Genomic DNA, 16,771 nt, shown 5'->3' with positions numbered 1-16,771 from the left:
CTGAGCTAAACGTTTGGAACAAGTTCACTTAATCATCCATAGCCTAAAAACGCATGTTAAAAGTGCAAGTTATCTTTTTTAGCTCAGATCTGAAGGCTGGGGGACATTTAGGACATATTCTACTGCTGATCGCTAAAATATCCGAATGATTATGATCCCACTTCCTCAATTCAAATATTATGGCGAAACTATACCAAAAATGGTTTGGTTAAGCAATAAGGCCCAAGGGGGTATGGTATATGGCCAATATACCACGGCTAAGGACTGTTCGTTGTGGAGTGCGTGGACATAGCCCTTAGCCGTGGTATATTGGCAATATACCACAAACCCTCTAGGTGCCTTACTGCTATTAAAAACTTATTACCAACATAATTAGAACAGTAAAAATACATGTTTTGTCATAACCATAGTATTTGCTATACGGTCTGATATAGCATGGCTGTTAGCCAATCAGCATTCAGGGCTCGAACCACCAAGTTTATAATAAGGTTTAGAAACTTGGGAACCAAACTCGAGTTAGCAGTGTAACCTGTTATAGCTTGGACTTGTTGAAAATATTTTCACGCCTAGAAAAACCCTCTAGGCTTCCATTATAACCCTCAATTTATAGAAAAAAAATGAAAGAATTACAAGGGGCAGTTTGGAAAAAACGAATCCCCTCACAATCGTCCTCTGCAATAACGGACATTCTGGGGTAATACATACATAACCAACGTTCTCTAATAATACTAATCCCGTGCGAATAGGGCTATAGCCCTAATAATAACTCTGGCCGAATTAAGCATTTCTTGCAGTAAAATTATACACCAAATGTAGCCAATATTTGGACTGTAACAGGAGTGGAGAAATATGATTTACTTCTGCATCTTGAGAGAATGCAACGCTCAGCTAGATACCCTCTGTAGATGTGCTGTCTACGTCATAAATGCATCATAAAAGCGTACAATATTTCAACCACATCAAATAGGCATCGAAGCCGAACTGAAATCTTATCAGAAACACTTTGGGTCGTTTTCACAGCTTTCTTTTTCCTTAGAACCGGTCAAATTGATGTTATTTGGACATTTTGCACAGAAAATCTTTGACATTAATTTTTTGCTTTATTGTATTTTCTCCCCAGTCCCTAAACGTCCGCGAAAGATGACAGAGAAAACGTTACCAATGTCAACTAGATTGAAGCATTCATTCTATCGATCTATTACATTGTTCTGTTGAGCAAATGTTTAATTCGACTTATAGAGGAACATAATGACAAAAGAGAAGCTACATGTATCTAATTATAGTCAAGTTGACTAACAAATAGCCTACCAAAATGTCATAAATTATAAGCAGAAACATCTATATCAGGCAACGTTATGCAGTCTTTGACTGTAGCCTATGCTCTATATTTGTGGATTAGGTTTGGGTGCTGACCTCAGATTTGGACTTTGTCACATTTATTTGGTGGTTGTGGATGGGTTATTAGCAATTGCTGGCAGGTGCGGATGAGCAAACAGCTAACCCGCCCACCACTAGCATCGATTCCGCAGCTAAAGTCTAAAGAGGAGGGTCTGTCGTGCGTGACCTTTGGAGCAGCCACGTGTACAGGAAATAGAACCAATCTGACAGTTGTGGTTGGTCGGTTTGTTTTGCTCGTACGACGACGCATTCTTGTCATTGTTAGCTAGGTAGGTGGGATATCTCTTCCATTTGCTGGCATTTATTTCCGAGCTGCGTTCCAAATTTGTGTCGTTGGAGCTCAAAATCAGGTAGGTCGACCTTGGCGAGGCAGCTGTCCTCATACGCGATTAGCTATAGCTGTCTGTTATGTAGCTAGTTAACGTTAACAATGTGCTGCCTTGTTAACGTTAGCTTTATGTGAGTGTGCATCATTTAGAGTACTTCCGGATAAACCTGCCTGGCTAGTTATAAGCATTGTGTTGGGCTTCGTAGCTAGCTAACTAAGACATGTAGCTAGTAAGAACACTAACTAATAGTAGTCAGTGATGATGGAAGCTAGCCACATGGCAAACTTACCCAATGTCGTGTTGACAGGTGTGTTAATCAGCCCTTGAGCAAACAAGGACATTGCACTTGGAAGAAGCCATGGTTATGTACTGCAGGACGGCTTGGTGCAGGCACCTTATGGCTGTGTCCATGGCCCTGTTCTGCCTGCTCCACAACACCATGGACGTCCATGCCCGGCCAGCTAACATGTCAGCCCTGAAGGACAAAAACAACCCCACAAGTAAAGAGGAGAATGAGATCCTTCCCCCAGACCATCTAAATGGGGTGAAGCTGGAGATGGATGGTCACATCAATAAGGGCTTCCATCAGGAGGTGTTCCTGGGTAAGGAGATGGAGGAGTTTGAGGAGGACTCTGAGCCCAGGAGGAACAGGAAGAAGCTCATTGAGATCTTCAGCAAGTAAGTAGGGGTTACTGGCTTTCAATTTCATGACTCGTGAGTCATGTACAGCTGACTACTTTCAACTCTCTGAGTTGAGTACATTCACCTGATGATGACACAGCTTTAGCTTTGAAGTGTGTCTGTGTTGGATTTTTTTCACCATATAGCCTTCATTTGCAGTTGACTTGTTTAGGCCAAATTGTGTAATGGTGTGTAGATGTAAGGTTGTAATTGTGATCAATTGAAGAGTCCACTGTCTATGTAGCCTATACACATCCAGTTAAAGATGTGCTCTGGAATTTTTCCAACTACTAAGTATTTTTTTAACCTTCCGCTTTTTGCTGGATGTTTTAATGTCTAGTTCATACAAGCATGTTCTATCTGCAGAATTACTGTCTTACCACAGCCACAAAATCTCGAGTTTGAAAGCAACTGTTTTTCTGGAAGCTTTGCTGCACCATTTTCCCTACATTTCCCCTCACATAGGCCAGCCTCCTAACAATTTGAATTCTAGATAATGAGCTTCAGCACCACGACCATTTGAGTGACAGCTAGCACGATGCGCACGCAGAGGGAGAGCAATGACGTGGTGCACATATCTGCACAAACACTACATGACCAAAAGTATGTGGACACCTGCTTGTTGAACATCTCATTCCAAAAGCATGGGCATTAATATGGATTTGGTCCCCCTTTGCTGCTATAACAGCCTCCACTCTTCTGGGAAGGCTTTCCACTAGATGTTGGAACATTGCTGCGGGGACTTGCTTTTATTCAGCCAAAAGAGCATTAGTGAGGTCGGTCACTGATGTTGGGCGATTAAGCCTGGCTCACAGTCGGCGTTCCAATTCATCCCAAAGGTGTTCGATGGGGTTGAGGTCAGGGCTCTGTGTAGGCCAGTCAAGTTCTTCCACACCGATCTCAACAAACCAGTACTGTATGGACCTCGCTTTGTGCACATAGGCATTGTCATGCTAAAACAGGAAAGGGCCATGCCCAAACTGTTTCCAAAGTTGGAAGCACAGAATCATCTAGAATGTCATTGTATGCTGTAGCATTAAGATTTCTGTTCATTGGAACTAAGGGGCCTAACCCGAACCATGAAAAACAGTCCCAGTCATTATTCCTCCTCCACCAAACTTTACAGTTGGCACGATGCATTTGGGCAGGATGTGTTCTGGCATCCGCCAAACCCAGATTATTCCGTCGGACTGCCAGATGGTGAAGCGTGATTCATCACTCCAGAGAATGCATTTCCACTGCTCCAGAGTCCAATGGTGACGAGCTTTACACCACACCAGCCAACGCTTGGCATTGCGCATGGTGAACTTAGGCTTGTGTGCGGCTGTTCGGCCATGGAAACCCATTTCGTGAAGCTCCCAACAAACAGTTCTTGGGCTGACATTGCTTCCAGAGGCAGTTTGGAACTCTGTAGTGAGTGTTGCAACCTAGGATAGATGGTTTTTACACGTTACACGCTTCAGCACTCGGAGAGAACGCATCCTGCCCAAATGCATCATGTGCTGAAGCGTGTAACGTGTAAAAACCATCTATCCTAGGTTGCAACACTCACTACAGAGTTCCAAACTGCCTCTGGAAGCAATGTCAGCACAAGAACTGTTTGTTGGGAGCTTTCACGAAATGGGTTTCCATGGCCGAACAGCCGCGCACAAGCCTAAGATCACCATGCGCAATGCCAAGCGTTGGCTGGTGTGGTGTAAAGCTCGTCACCATTGGACTCTGGAGCAGTGGAAACGCATTCTCTGGAGTGATGAATCACGCTTCACCATCTGGTAGTCCGACGGAATAATCTGGGTTTGGCGGATGCCAGGAGAACGCATCCTGCCCAACTGCATCGTGTGCTGAAGCGTGTAACATGTAAAAATCATCTGTCGGTCCCATTCTGTGAGCTTGTGTGGCCTACCACTTCACGGCTGAGCTGTTGTTGCTCTTAGACGTTTTCCACTTCACAATAACAGCACTTATAGTTGGCCGAGGCAGCTCTAGCAGGGCAGACATTTGACAAACTGACATGTTGGAAAGGTGGCATCCTATGACGTGCCACTGCTAATGTTTGTCCATGGAGATGGCGTGGCTGTGCGCTCTATTTTATACACCTGTCATTAACGGGTGTGGCTGAAATAGCCGAACCCACTAATTTGAAGGGGTGTGAAAAAACATGAAAGCTTAAACCGTTGAAACCATATTTTGAGCTACGGTTGCATCTTACTCAGTTGTAGAACTATACAAAATGATCTAGGTTTGGGGATGAAGCAGATATATGGTAGTGGATTTTAATAAACTACTTGAACTTGATACTCCAGTTGAGTGTTTGAAAACGCTGACTGTAAGTTGTGTGTGTGTATAAGAGCGTCTGCTAGCTAAATGACCAAAATGTAAATGTAGAACTGAAGATCTGCTGGCTACTTTCCTCTACCATTCTCAGGGTGGACTTTAATAAAGACAAGAGCGTCAGTGCCAAAGAGATGCAGCGCTGGATCATGGAGAAGACAGAAGAACACTTCCAGGAGGCTGTGAGGGAGAACAAGATGAGCTTCCATGCTGTGGACCCAGATGGAGATGGTAAGAGAGAGTACACAATTATCTGAGTCTTATTCATTAGGCACCAAATGGAAGAAAACGGACTGCAACAGGGTGGAGCTACCTTAGGGCTGGGCGATATATTGAATTAACATTTCTAACCATACTGTTTTTTTTATGTCTCAACTACTCAAATTGCACGCAGAGCAGACACTACAATGAACATTGATTCTGGAAAACGTATGCTCAGTTTGTCACATCTGGTACTATGTGCCACTAGCAGTGTTTTATAAATGTGCAATAAGCATAAAACACATTTTTGTATAAGGAATTGGCCATTTGTTCTCATTCTGAGAAATAAGATAGGCCACCTGATTTCAACATCTGAACAAAATGGTCAGTCTAGCATGCTGTTTAAACAGTTGGAGATGGACAGAAGGGTGTGTTCATAACAGTTAATGTTCTACCTTGTTATCTAGCAAATAGATCCAAGTTGGCTAAACTTGAACTAGAAAGATTAGCTGGCTACTCACTTGCACATGGACTTGTGCTTGAGAGGTTGTTTATGAGTGTTAATTTTCTATAATGCCTGCTATAAGAAGTTAGTCATTATTAGTGAATGAGAATTATGCATGATTCTGGTTAAATTTGTTCCAAAAAGGGCAATTTCACAGACAGACTTGAAAACCAGATCAGTCATATAACTATTTTGATTAAAAAAATTACATTCTTAATGGGGCTTATATTTGGCCTAATTTCACATTAGATATACTGTATGTTGTGAATCACCCATAATGTTGAGAAAATGTAGATTTTTAGGCCATATCGCCCTGACCTAGGCTACCTTTCCCCCAACAAGAACCACTAGTTTTAATTTTCTGTCAATGTTCCCTAATGAATACCACCCTGATACACAGCCATAGTGGTCACCTATTGATTAAGAGCAATGTTTGTTACCAACACTAATGTCCTACTGTTAGGCCTTAGAGCTGTGGGCCATAATATACAGTGCCTTGCGAAAGTATTCGCCCCCCCTTGAACTTTTCGACCTTTTGCCACATTTCAGGCTTCAAACATAAAGATATAAAACTGTAATTTTTTGTGAAGAATCAACAAGTGGGACACAATTATGAAGTGGAACGAAATTTATTGGATATTTCAAACTTTTTTAACAAATAAAAAACTGAAAAATTGGCCGTGCAAAATTATTCAGCCCCTTTACTTTCAGTGCAGCAAACTCTCTCCAGAAGTTCAGTGAGGATCTCTGAATGATCCAATGTTGACCTAAATGACTAATGATGATAAATAGAATCCACCTGTGTGTAATCAAGTCTCCGTATAAATGCACCTGCTCTGTGATAGTCTCAGAGGTCCGTTTAAAGCGCAGAGAGCATCATGAAGAACAAGGAACACACCAGGCAGATCCGAGATACTGTTGTGGAGAAGTTTAAAGACTGATTTGGATACAAAAAGATTTCCCAAGCTTTAAACATCCAAAGGAGCACTGTGCAAGCGATAATATTGAAATGGAAGGAGTATCAAACCACTGCAAATCTACGAAGACCCGGCCGTCCCTCTAAACTTTCAGCTCATACAAGGAGAAGACTGATCAGAGATGCAGCCAAGAGGCCCATGATCACTCTGGATGAACTGCAGAGATCTACAGCTGAGGTGGGAGACTCTGTCCATAGGACAACAATCAGTCGTATACTGCACAAATCTGGCCTTTATGGAAGAGTGGCAAGAAGAAAGCCGTTTCTTAAAGATAAAGTGTCGTTTAAAGTTTGCCACTAGCCACCTGGGAGACACACCAAACATGTGGAAGAAGGTGCTCTGGTCAGATGAAACCAAAATCGAACTTTTTGGCAACAATGCAAAACGTTATGTTTGGTCGTAAAAGCAACACAGCTCATCACCCTGAACACACCATCCCCACTGTCAAACATGGTGGTGGCAGCATCATGGTTTGGGCCTGCTTTTCTTCAGCAGGGGCAGGGAAGATGGTTAAAATTGATGGGAAGATGGATGGAGCCAAATACAGGACCATTCTGGAAGAAAACCTGATGGAGTCTGAAAAAGACCTGAGACTGGGACGGAGATTTGTCTTCCAACAAGACAATGATCCAAAACATAAAGCAAAATCTACAATGGAATGGTTTACAAATAAACATATCCAGGTGTTAGAATGGCCAAGTCAAAGTCCAGACCTGAATCCAATCGAGAATCTGTGGAAAGAACTGAAAACTGCTGTTCAAACGCGAGCTGTTTTGCAAGGAGGAATGGGCAAAAATGTCAGTCTCTCGATGTGCAAAACTGATAGACATACCCCAAGCGACTTATAGCTGTAATCGCAGCAAAAGGTGGCGCTACAAAGTATTAACTTAAGGGGGCTGAATAATTTTGCACGCCCAATTTTTCTGTTTTTTATTTGTTAAAAAAGTTTGAAATATCCAATAAATTTCGTTCCACTTCATGATTGTGTCCCACTTGTTGTTGATTCTTCACAAAAAATTAGTTTTATATCTTTGTTTGAAGCCTGAAATGTGGCAAAAGGTCAAAGTTCAAGGGGGCCGAATACTTTCGCAAGGCACTGTAGCTCAGACCTGATGACAATACAGCACTGTTTCTCACGTCCGGCTCAAAATTCTTCCAACACAGTCAAGCCCCAGTCCCTTAACTGATCTATTCTCACCATAGGACATGTGACGTGGGATGAATACCGGGTGAAGTTTCTGGCCAGCAAAGGATTCAACGAGAAGGAAATGGCTGACAAGATAAAGAACAGTGAAGAACTGAAGGTGGACGAGGAGAGTAAGTTAGTCCACCACAATATCATCTACTTTAGCTGTAGTCCATGCATTTCTCCTGGTTAATCAGGATTCCTTATTTTCTTACCACATCCTAACATACTATTGTTGAAATTGACCTACCCAGGGCCTCCCGAGTAGTGCAGCAGTCTAAGACACTGCATCGCAGTGCTAGAGGCATCACTACAGATCCGGGTATGATCCCAGTCTGTGTCGCTGCGTCCAGGAGACCCATGAGGCATCACACAAATTGGCCCAGCGTCGTCCGAGTTAGGGGAGGGTTTGGCCGGCTGGGATGTCCTTGTCCCATCGCGCTCTAGCGACTCCTTGTGGCAGCCGGGCGCATGCACGCTAACTTCAGGAGCCAGCTGTACGGCGTTTCCTCCGACACATTGGTGCGGCTGGCTTCCGGGTTAAGCGAGCAGTGTGTCACGAAGCAGTGCGGCTTGGCGGGGTCGTGTTTCGGAGGACGCATGCCTCTCGACCCTCGCCTCTCCCGAGTCCGTACGGGAGTTGCAGCAACGGGACAAGACTAACTACCAATTGGATATCACGAAATTGGGAGACAAAAAAGGGGTAAAAAGTACCAAAGAAATTAACCTACCCCCAAACCAGTATCCTACTTTTCCAAATGTTTCATGTCCTGAGCACGATAAGTCTTTTTCATTTTGCTCTGCCAATAATGCTTGTATTGAATGTGTCTCAGTGGGCGATCAAATTACTTTATTTGAATCCCTGCAGCCCAGGAGGTGCTGGAGAGTCTGAAGGACCGTTGGTTTCAGGCTGATAACCCCCCAGCTGACCAGCTGCTGAACGAGGAAGAGTTTCTCTCCTTCCTGCATCCCGAGCACAGCAAAGGCATGCTCAAATACATGGTCAAGGAGATCGTTCGTGACCTCGGTATGTACTTTCTCATATGATTTGAATTCAGTTAGTGTGTATGCATAAGGCCATAACTAGGTTTTGTGAAAACAATGATTTGAATAAGAAAATGAGAATTGATTAAAGTACACAGAATAAATACATAAATTGTGGATGACCCATGATCAATCATGAAAAGCTTTACAATCTAATCTAATGCTGTTTGAGTTTGATATTTATTGTGTTTTTAAAGACCAGGATGGTGACAAGAAGCTGACTCTGTCTGAGTTCATCTCCCTGCCCATGGGCACCGTGGAGAACCAGCAGGCCCAAGACATCGACGATGACTGGGTACGAGAGAGGAAGAAGGAGTTTGAGGAGGTCATTGACAGAAACCATGATGGCATCGTGACCATGGAGGAACTAGAGGTGGGTGTCATGCGTTAGAAAAACCCATAGCTACAAAACCCTACAATGGCTAGGTTTATGATGGGTCGTAAAGGCCCATATGTAAACGCAGACTGAACAAATATCATGTCACAGAGGACTCTTTCCACTGGGTACACTGCAGGACCTTGTATAGGATAGTGCCATTTTATAGTTGCAGCGTAAACCATGAACATTTTAGACTCATTTCCTTCCTTTTTCCCTGTCTTTCCCTCATGCCATCACTACACTCCAGGAGTACATGGACCCTATGAACGAGTACAACGCGCTGAACGAGGCTAAGCAGATGATCGCTGTGGCCGACGAGAACCAGAACCACAACTTGGAGCTGGAGGAGATTCTCAAGTACAGCGAATACTTCACTGGCAGCAAGCTCATGGACTATGCCCGGAATGTTCACGAGGAGTTCTAAAGACAAGCTGACAACATCCTCCCTTTCCCTTCTGTGGGCATCCTCATAAGTCTTCTCTAAAGACAGGTCTGTCTTATTGATGGAAAGAAAAGCCTGATGTTCTAGTGTGCAATTCTGTGTTTAAATCCTAGCCCCAGCCGAGTGACCTGGCCTCCCCCAGTGACTCTTAAAGTAAGGCATAAAACATCCTTCATTTCTGGACTGTCTGCCTCTTCTAAACATCAGAATGAACCATTGCCAAAGTCTGCCTTCTGTCTACAGTGGGACTTAAGTTGTATTATATCACGTATGATGATGCATTTTGGGTTTTCATGATTCATTTGTGTTAGACATAAATTTCACTATATCATCTGAGTAATTGGAACAAGATTCATTTTTTCCCTCCAGTGAAGTAGAGGTGTAAGGACAACTTACACAATCGGGCCCACAATATCTGTAGTAGTGCAGAACCGTTCTGTTTTTACTGCAAAATTATTTAAATTGCATAATTGTAAAGAATGTAAATATCTTCAGTCTTTGGATTTCCCATCACATTCTACACTTCTACATTTCACAATGTTGCGCGGAAGTAACTGTTCTTTACCAAGTCATCAATCATATTGACCACTGAGCTGAACCCCAGTAACCACTGTACTCTCCACACTCTGACTACGTGCTTGCTGCCCTTGTAAACAATTGTTTGACATTTGTCTACTTGGTAAGAAGGTTACACTACTATGTCCTGATAGGTGTTGATGATTCTCTGATCCATCCTATTCTTTGAAATGAGTGCTTATGTCATAATTATGGTGTTTTAAACCTCTACTGCAAAAATGTCTCATTGTTTCCATACATTTGTTTTCCTTTGCGTCTATAATTCCAACTGGGGTTGTGCATTTAAGCATTTCCAAAAATATGTAAACTGTTAAATATCTGATACAATCATTACAAATGAATTAGCAATTTGATAACATGGGTCTGATTGTTTTTGATACTCATATGTCATAACTGAAAGTAAAGAAAAGAGGTGAGCTTGTAATCAGGGTTGGGGAATTTATTTTAGTTTAGAATGTTTTTGCAGGATTTTGACATGAGCCCTCTGGGTACCTTGCCCATGTCAATTGGCCATATCTTTGTTTGAGACTGGTGTAAGAAATTAACTTATTTATTTATTTGTTGTTAGTCTTTTGTTTTCTCTCAAAGCAGTTACATCAATCTGTAAAAAAAAATCTTTATTTTCTCAGTGTTGTACTTTTAGTTTAATGCTTTTATGTTTTATCCAGTTTCTGCAAATGTTGAACTTAAAATACCAGATGGATATTATTTGTCATAGAGAAATACCTTATTTCCTTGTGGATCTGACCAATTCAGCCATGTTCGTACCCCTTGTCATGCTTTGACAAAGCTCTGTAATACACAGTACCAGTCAAAAGTTTAGACATACCACCTCATTCCAGGGTTTTTCTTTTTTTACTATTTTCTACAAAACTGAAACAACACATGGAATCATGTAGTAACCAAAAAAGTGTTAAACAAATCAAAATATGAGATCCTTCAAAGCACAAAAAACAGCAAGCACTGTGTTGAAACTGGCTCTCATGAGGACTGCCACAGGCAAGGAAGACCCAGAGTTACCTCTGCTGCAGAGGATAAGTTCATTAGAGTTACCAGCCTCAGAAATTGCAGCCCAAAAAAATGCTTCAGACTTTGTAACAGACACAACTCAACATCAACTGTTCAGAAGAGGCATGAATCAGGCCTTCATGGTTGAATTGCTGCAAAGAAACCACTACTAAAGGACACCAATAAGAAGAGACTTGCCTGTGCCAAGGAACACGAGCAATAGACATTAGACCGGTGGAAATCTGTGCTTAGGTCTGATGAGTCCAATTTTGTGATTTTTAGTTCCGACCACTGTGTCTTTGTGAGACGCAGAGTAGGTGAACAGATGATCTCCGTATGTGTGGTTCCCACCGTGAAGCATGGAGGTGTGGGGGTGCTTTGCTGGTGACACTGTCAGTGATTTATTTAGAATTCAAAGCACACTTAACCAGCATGGCTACCACAGCATTCTGCAGCGATACGCCATCCCATCTGGTTTGCTGTTAGTGGGACTATCATTTGTTTTTCAACAGGACAATGACCCAACACACCTCCAGGCTGTGTAAGGGCTATTTGACCAAGAAGGAGAGGGATGGAGTGCTGCATCAGATGACCTGGCCTCCACAATCACCTGACCTCAACCCAAATGAGATGGTTTGGGATGAGTTGGACCGCGGAGTAAAGGAAAAGCAGCCAACAAGTGCTCAGCATATGTGGGAACACCTTCAAGACTGTTGGAAAAGCATTCCTCATGAAGCTGGTTGAGAGAATGCCATGAGTGTGCAAAGCTGTCATCCAGGCAAAGGGTGTCTACTTTGAAGAATATAAAATATTTTGATTTGTTTAACACTTTTTTTGGTTACCACATGATTCCATATGTGTTATTTCATAGTTTTGATGTCTTCATCAAAACCCTGGAATGAGTAGGTGTGTCCAAACTTTTGATTGGTACTGTATGTGTAATATGCATTCATCAATTGCTTTCCTGCTTCAAGGACAATATCCTGTGGAAATACATCAGTAACTTCGATCCCTCTGAGATCCTGTCATATAATTGAAATTATAAAAGAAAAAGCTAATGCGATCAGAATGTGACAACGCTTTAGCTATACATTGTATTCCAGATTAAACAATAAATATTTCTTATCAATCTCTGACCATAGTCTGTACCCTGAATGTTTTATGCCTCCATAAATGTATATTTAAACATTTTTGCATACTAATTTGATGGCCAATAGTTCTTCCCTAGGCGTTTCAAATTATACAACTTTTACTGGACCTTGCCATGAGTAGAGCTTGCCAGAAAACAATACATTTTATTATGTCCATTATTCTTTCCATTCTGTTTTTATTTGTAATAGTTGTAGTTGTTACCATTGTTATTTTATGACTCAATTCTGTGAACTGCATTGGCTTTCTAAAGCTACCCACAGAAATAGTCAAAACAAAAACATTAGGCCTCATTAGGCCTTGAATTATAGTTGAAGTCGGAAGTTTACATACACCTTAGCCAAATACATTTTAACTCAGTTTTTCACAATTCCTGACATTTAATATATTGTATATGAAAAATATTATTAGTAGATTATAAACAATTCCTGAAATGTAATATATTGTATATGAAAAATATTTTTAGTAGATTATAAACATGTCAGTAAATTTGTCAGACTATTTCAAAATATATTTTGGCGAGTACCTTCGAGACGACCTGTTGTGAGTAAAAATGTGACATTTAACCTAGACATTTTAGGAACTTTCTCCTAAAATGTTAGCAGCTTCTATCTGTTACATGAATGTATTACTTTCCTCTACCTACCCAAACACAAACCATGAGCCTTCTGCTAATGATAATGTTATGTTAATAAGGAATAAGAGGGTCAATCACCACTGACCATTTTGACAGGAAGGCTGGCTCCCTCCTCCAGTCTCCTGCAGAAGAGGCGGGAGGACATGGAGGTCCACAAAGCTATGAAACGGCAAAGAGAGGTGAAACATATTTCAAACATTTCAAGAAATTTGGCTCAATCCTCCTCCTGTATGATAGTCTCTCTTTACATTCTGTTTGGGTTTCAGGATTTTGAGTCAACTCTCAGGGCCCTGAGAATCCGCAAGAATGAGCTCATAGAGAAATTTGCTGAAATTTGACAACTTTCTTAGGGTACTGTCATAGCTTCTGAACATCACTTCTTAGCCTAAACAATATACTCTACCCATCAGTCAGACTCAGAGATTAATTGGTCATACTCTACCATGACCTCACTCAGAGATAAACTTGTTATACTCACCCATGATCTCTCTCAGGACAACGAGGTGAAACGATGTTGAGCTGTTAGGAAAGCCGGCCGAGAGAGGGAAATGACTAATCAGAAGCAGGTGGACATGGTCACTCTACAGGAGGATACAAAAGCTATCATCAAAGAGAGGGACTGTCTAGGGAAACGAGTGCAAAAGAATGCCATCTACCCCCATTACCTGAATAAAGTGGTACAGGATCTTAGGTCTATACAAGTGCTTAGGCCGTATGGGCTAGGGGTTGATTTTTTCTCTCTAAGTTTCAGGAGGCCCGACAGGTGATGTCTCGCTACGACACGTTGATGCTGACCCAGGAAGACCTGGTGCCCACTACCCAGCAGAACCAGGACAGCACAGAGAAGGCCCGAGCCCAGCTGACCCCCTGCTGCACTACAACACTCTGGCCCAGCTACAGAGCCAGCTGGACAAGGCCCACGCTGAGGGCATCATCTGGGTGAGACATGAGATGATCACTCTCCTTATAATGTGAATGTTATGGTGATTTATCTCTGAGGGACACAGTTTCTCGGACACAGATGAATAAAGCTAGTCCTGGACATAAAAGCTAACTGAATGGCGATCTACCACTGAACTTCCTAGTTTTAGTCTGTGTTGGGGATACCAGCCAGGTTACTAAGAGTCTGAAATCTAAGAGGGTTTAATCAAATGATTACCATTTCTCTCTTGATATACAGGAATCAAGATGGGCCCACATTAAGAACACAGCTGCCAAGAAGACACTTCTGTTGTGCACAATCAAGATTGCCACTATCAATCTTTACCAGAGTGTGTGCAAGAGGGCCAAAGACACTGGGGATTTACCTGTTGCTCCAGAGGACCCTCCTAAGCAGCTGGAGAAGATGCCATAGGCTACTGTGCTGCTGTAAACGCATGACTCAGCATTACTCTGTTTGTGCAAAGTTGAGGGGCTCTAGACTCGAATGCTCATAATATTTACGTAAGAGGAAAGGACCGAGGACACAGATGGTTATTGTATCGTGTGAAACACTTTGACTTCCTGATGTTGCCGGATTCTCTCGGGTGTTTACAGAACATTGGTGCTGTGACATTAGGATTTCAGAGCCTGTTTAAAGAAAGCAATTGTAGCAATAGAGCAAAGGATTACAAAGTATGAAAAGAAACTAGTGGCTGCAGTATTGCCGGCAACATTGATGATGATTAGGAGTATATGCTGCATGGGCTGTTAAGGCATAAGTGTATGAAGTGTGTATTCTTATTTTATATTTATGTAATTAATTAATTGAGCTGTTCTTGTCTATTAATGTTCTGTATTATGTCATGTTTTATGTTTTGTGTGGACCCCAGGAAGAGTAGCTGCTGATTTAGCAGCTTCTAATGGGGATCCTAATAAAATACTATTCATGAACCACTCACAGGATAGGGTATTGTGCATCACAATGAATAGATGGGGGGGGGGGGGGGGACTAGAAATGAAGTTCATACTGATATTAATGCAGGTCATGACAGCTGTGGAGAGCTCTGATGCATAGTTTACCTGTCTCTTTTTTCTGATCAAGAGGCTTCCCTTAATCTGCCAGAATATGTAGCAGATATCATATACCTATATTTGCATAAATTGTGAATCCTCTTCAGTGGTTCCCAAACTTTTTATAGTCCTGTACACCTTCAAACATTCAACCTCCAGCTGCGTACCCCCTCTAGCACCAGGGTCAGCACTCTCAAATGTTGTTTTTTGCCATCATTGTAAGCCTGCCACACACACTATATAATACATTTATTAAACATAAGAATGAGTGTGAGTTTTTGTCACAACCCGGCTCGTGGGAAGTGACAAAGAGCTCTAATAGGACCAGGGCACAAATAATAATAATCAATAATTTTGCTCTTTATTCAACCATCTTACATATAAAACCTTATTTGTTAATTGAAAATTGTGAATAACTCACCATAGGTCAATGAGAAGGATGTGCTTGAAAGGATGTACATAACTCTGCAATGTTGCGATGTATTGGAGAGTCTCAGTCTTAAATCATTTTCCACACACAGTCTGTGCCTGTTTTTAGTTTATGCTAGTGAGGGCCGAGAATCAACTCTCACATAGGTACGTGGTTTCAAAGGGCATCTGTGTCTTAACAGCGAGATTTGCCGAGGCAGGATACTCTGAGTGCAGCCCAATCCATAAATCTGGCAGTGGCTTCTGATTAAATAAAATTTTCACTGAACCGCTTGTTGCAATTTCAATGAGGCTCTCTTGTTCAGATATCGGTAAGTGGACTGGAGGCAGGGCATGAAAGGGATAACGAATCCAGTTGTTTGTGTCATCCATTTCTGGAAGGTACCTGCGTAATTGCTCACCCAACTCACTCAGGTGCTTCACTATATCACGTTTGACATTGTCCGTAAGCTTGAGTTCATTTGCACACAAAAATTCATACAATGATGGTAGTAGACCTGTGTGTTGTCCTTGTTAATGCAGAGAGAGAAGAGCTCCAAATTCTTAATCATAGCCTCAATTTTGTCCCACACATTGAATATAGTTGCAGAGAGTCCCTGTAATCCTAGATTCAGATCATTCAGGTGAGAAAAAACAACACCCAGATAGGCCAGTCGTGTGAGAAACTCGTCATCATGCAAGCTGTCAGACAAGTGAAAATTATTGTCAGTAAAGAAAGGTTTAAGCTTGTCTGTCAATTTTAAAAAAAGTGTCAATACTTTGCCCCTTGATAACCAGTATGTTGTAAAAGCGTTACATGGTCGCTGCCCATATCATTGCATAGTGCAGAAAATACGTGAGAGTTCAGGGGCCTTGCTTTAACAAAGTTAACCATTTTCACTGTAGTGTCCAAAACGTCTTTCAAGCTGTCAGGCATTCCCTTTGCAGCAAGAGCCTCTCGGTGGATGCTGCAGTGTACCCAAGTGGCGTCGGGAGCAACTGCTTGCACGCGCGTTACCACTCCACTATGTCTCCCTGTCATGGCTTTTGCGCCATCAGTACAGAGACCAACACATCTTAACCACCAAAGTCCATTTGATGTCACAAAACTGTCCAGTACTTTAAAATTATCCTCTCCAGTTGTCCTGGTAACCAGTGGTTTGCAGAAGAAGATGTCTTCCTTAATTGACCCCCCATAATATAACGGACATATACCAGGAGCTGTGCCAGGCCCGCCACGTCCTTTGACTCATCCAGCTGTAACGCATAGAATTCACTTGCTTGTATGCGAAGCAGTAATTGTTTCAAAACATCTCCTGCCATGTCACTGATGCGTTGTTAAACAGTGTTGTTTGATGAATGCATTGTCTGTATAGTTTTTTTGGCCTTTTCCCCCAGCATTGTCCCAGCCATATCCGGGGCAGGAGGAAAAGTAAAGTCCTCCACAATAGCATGGGGCTTGCCTGTCCTAGCCACTCGGTAGCTCACCATATAAGATGCTTCTAGCCCCTTCTTATTAAAGGTATCT

The 16,771-nt window shown here is 42.1% G+C and overlaps 1 protein-coding gene across 1 annotated transcript; it reads left to right on the top strand.

The window, feature by feature from the left end:
- The first annotated feature begins 1,462 nt into the window (after positions 1–1,462).
- On the top strand, positions 1,463–9,809 carry LOC106572562 (45 kDa calcium-binding protein). Its single transcript, XM_014146855.3, has 7 exons — positions 1,463–1,748; positions 2,035–2,405; positions 4,834–4,970; positions 7,626–7,739; positions 8,477–8,635; positions 8,850–9,025; positions 9,279–9,809. Exons 2-7 carry the CDS (start codon positions 2,086–2,088, stop codon positions 9,453–9,455), a joined length of 1,083 nt encoding a protein of 360 aa, XP_014002330.1. The 5' UTR covers positions 1,463–1,748; positions 2,035–2,085; the 3' UTR covers positions 9,456–9,809.
- Positions 9,810–16,771: the final 6,962 nt, after the last annotated feature.

The sequence above is a fragment of the Salmo salar genome, chromosome 15 (assembly GCF_965601325.2).
Source record: "Salmo salar chromosome 15, fSalSal1, whole genome shotgun sequence".
In the NCBI taxonomy this organism is placed as follows: Eukaryota; Metazoa; Chordata; class Actinopteri; order Salmoniformes; family Salmonidae; genus Salmo; species Salmo salar.
This window is presented reverse-complemented; position numbering and strand designations above follow the sequence as displayed.

Excerpts from the sequence above, each read along its gene's own strand:
- LOC106572562 (XM_014146855.3), top strand. The coding sequence starts at position 2,086 with ATGGTTATGTACTGCAGGACGGCTTGGTGCAGGCACCTTATGGCTGTG. Across the intron at positions 7,740-8,476 it reads ACTGAAGGTGGACGAGGAGA|CCCAGGAGGTGCTGGAGAGT; the intron begins GTAAGTTAGTCC and ends GAATCCCTGCAG. Across the intron at positions 8,636-8,849 it reads GGAGATCGTTCGTGACCTCG|ACCAGGATGGTGACAAGAAG; the intron begins GTATGTACTTTC and ends GTGTTTTTAAAG.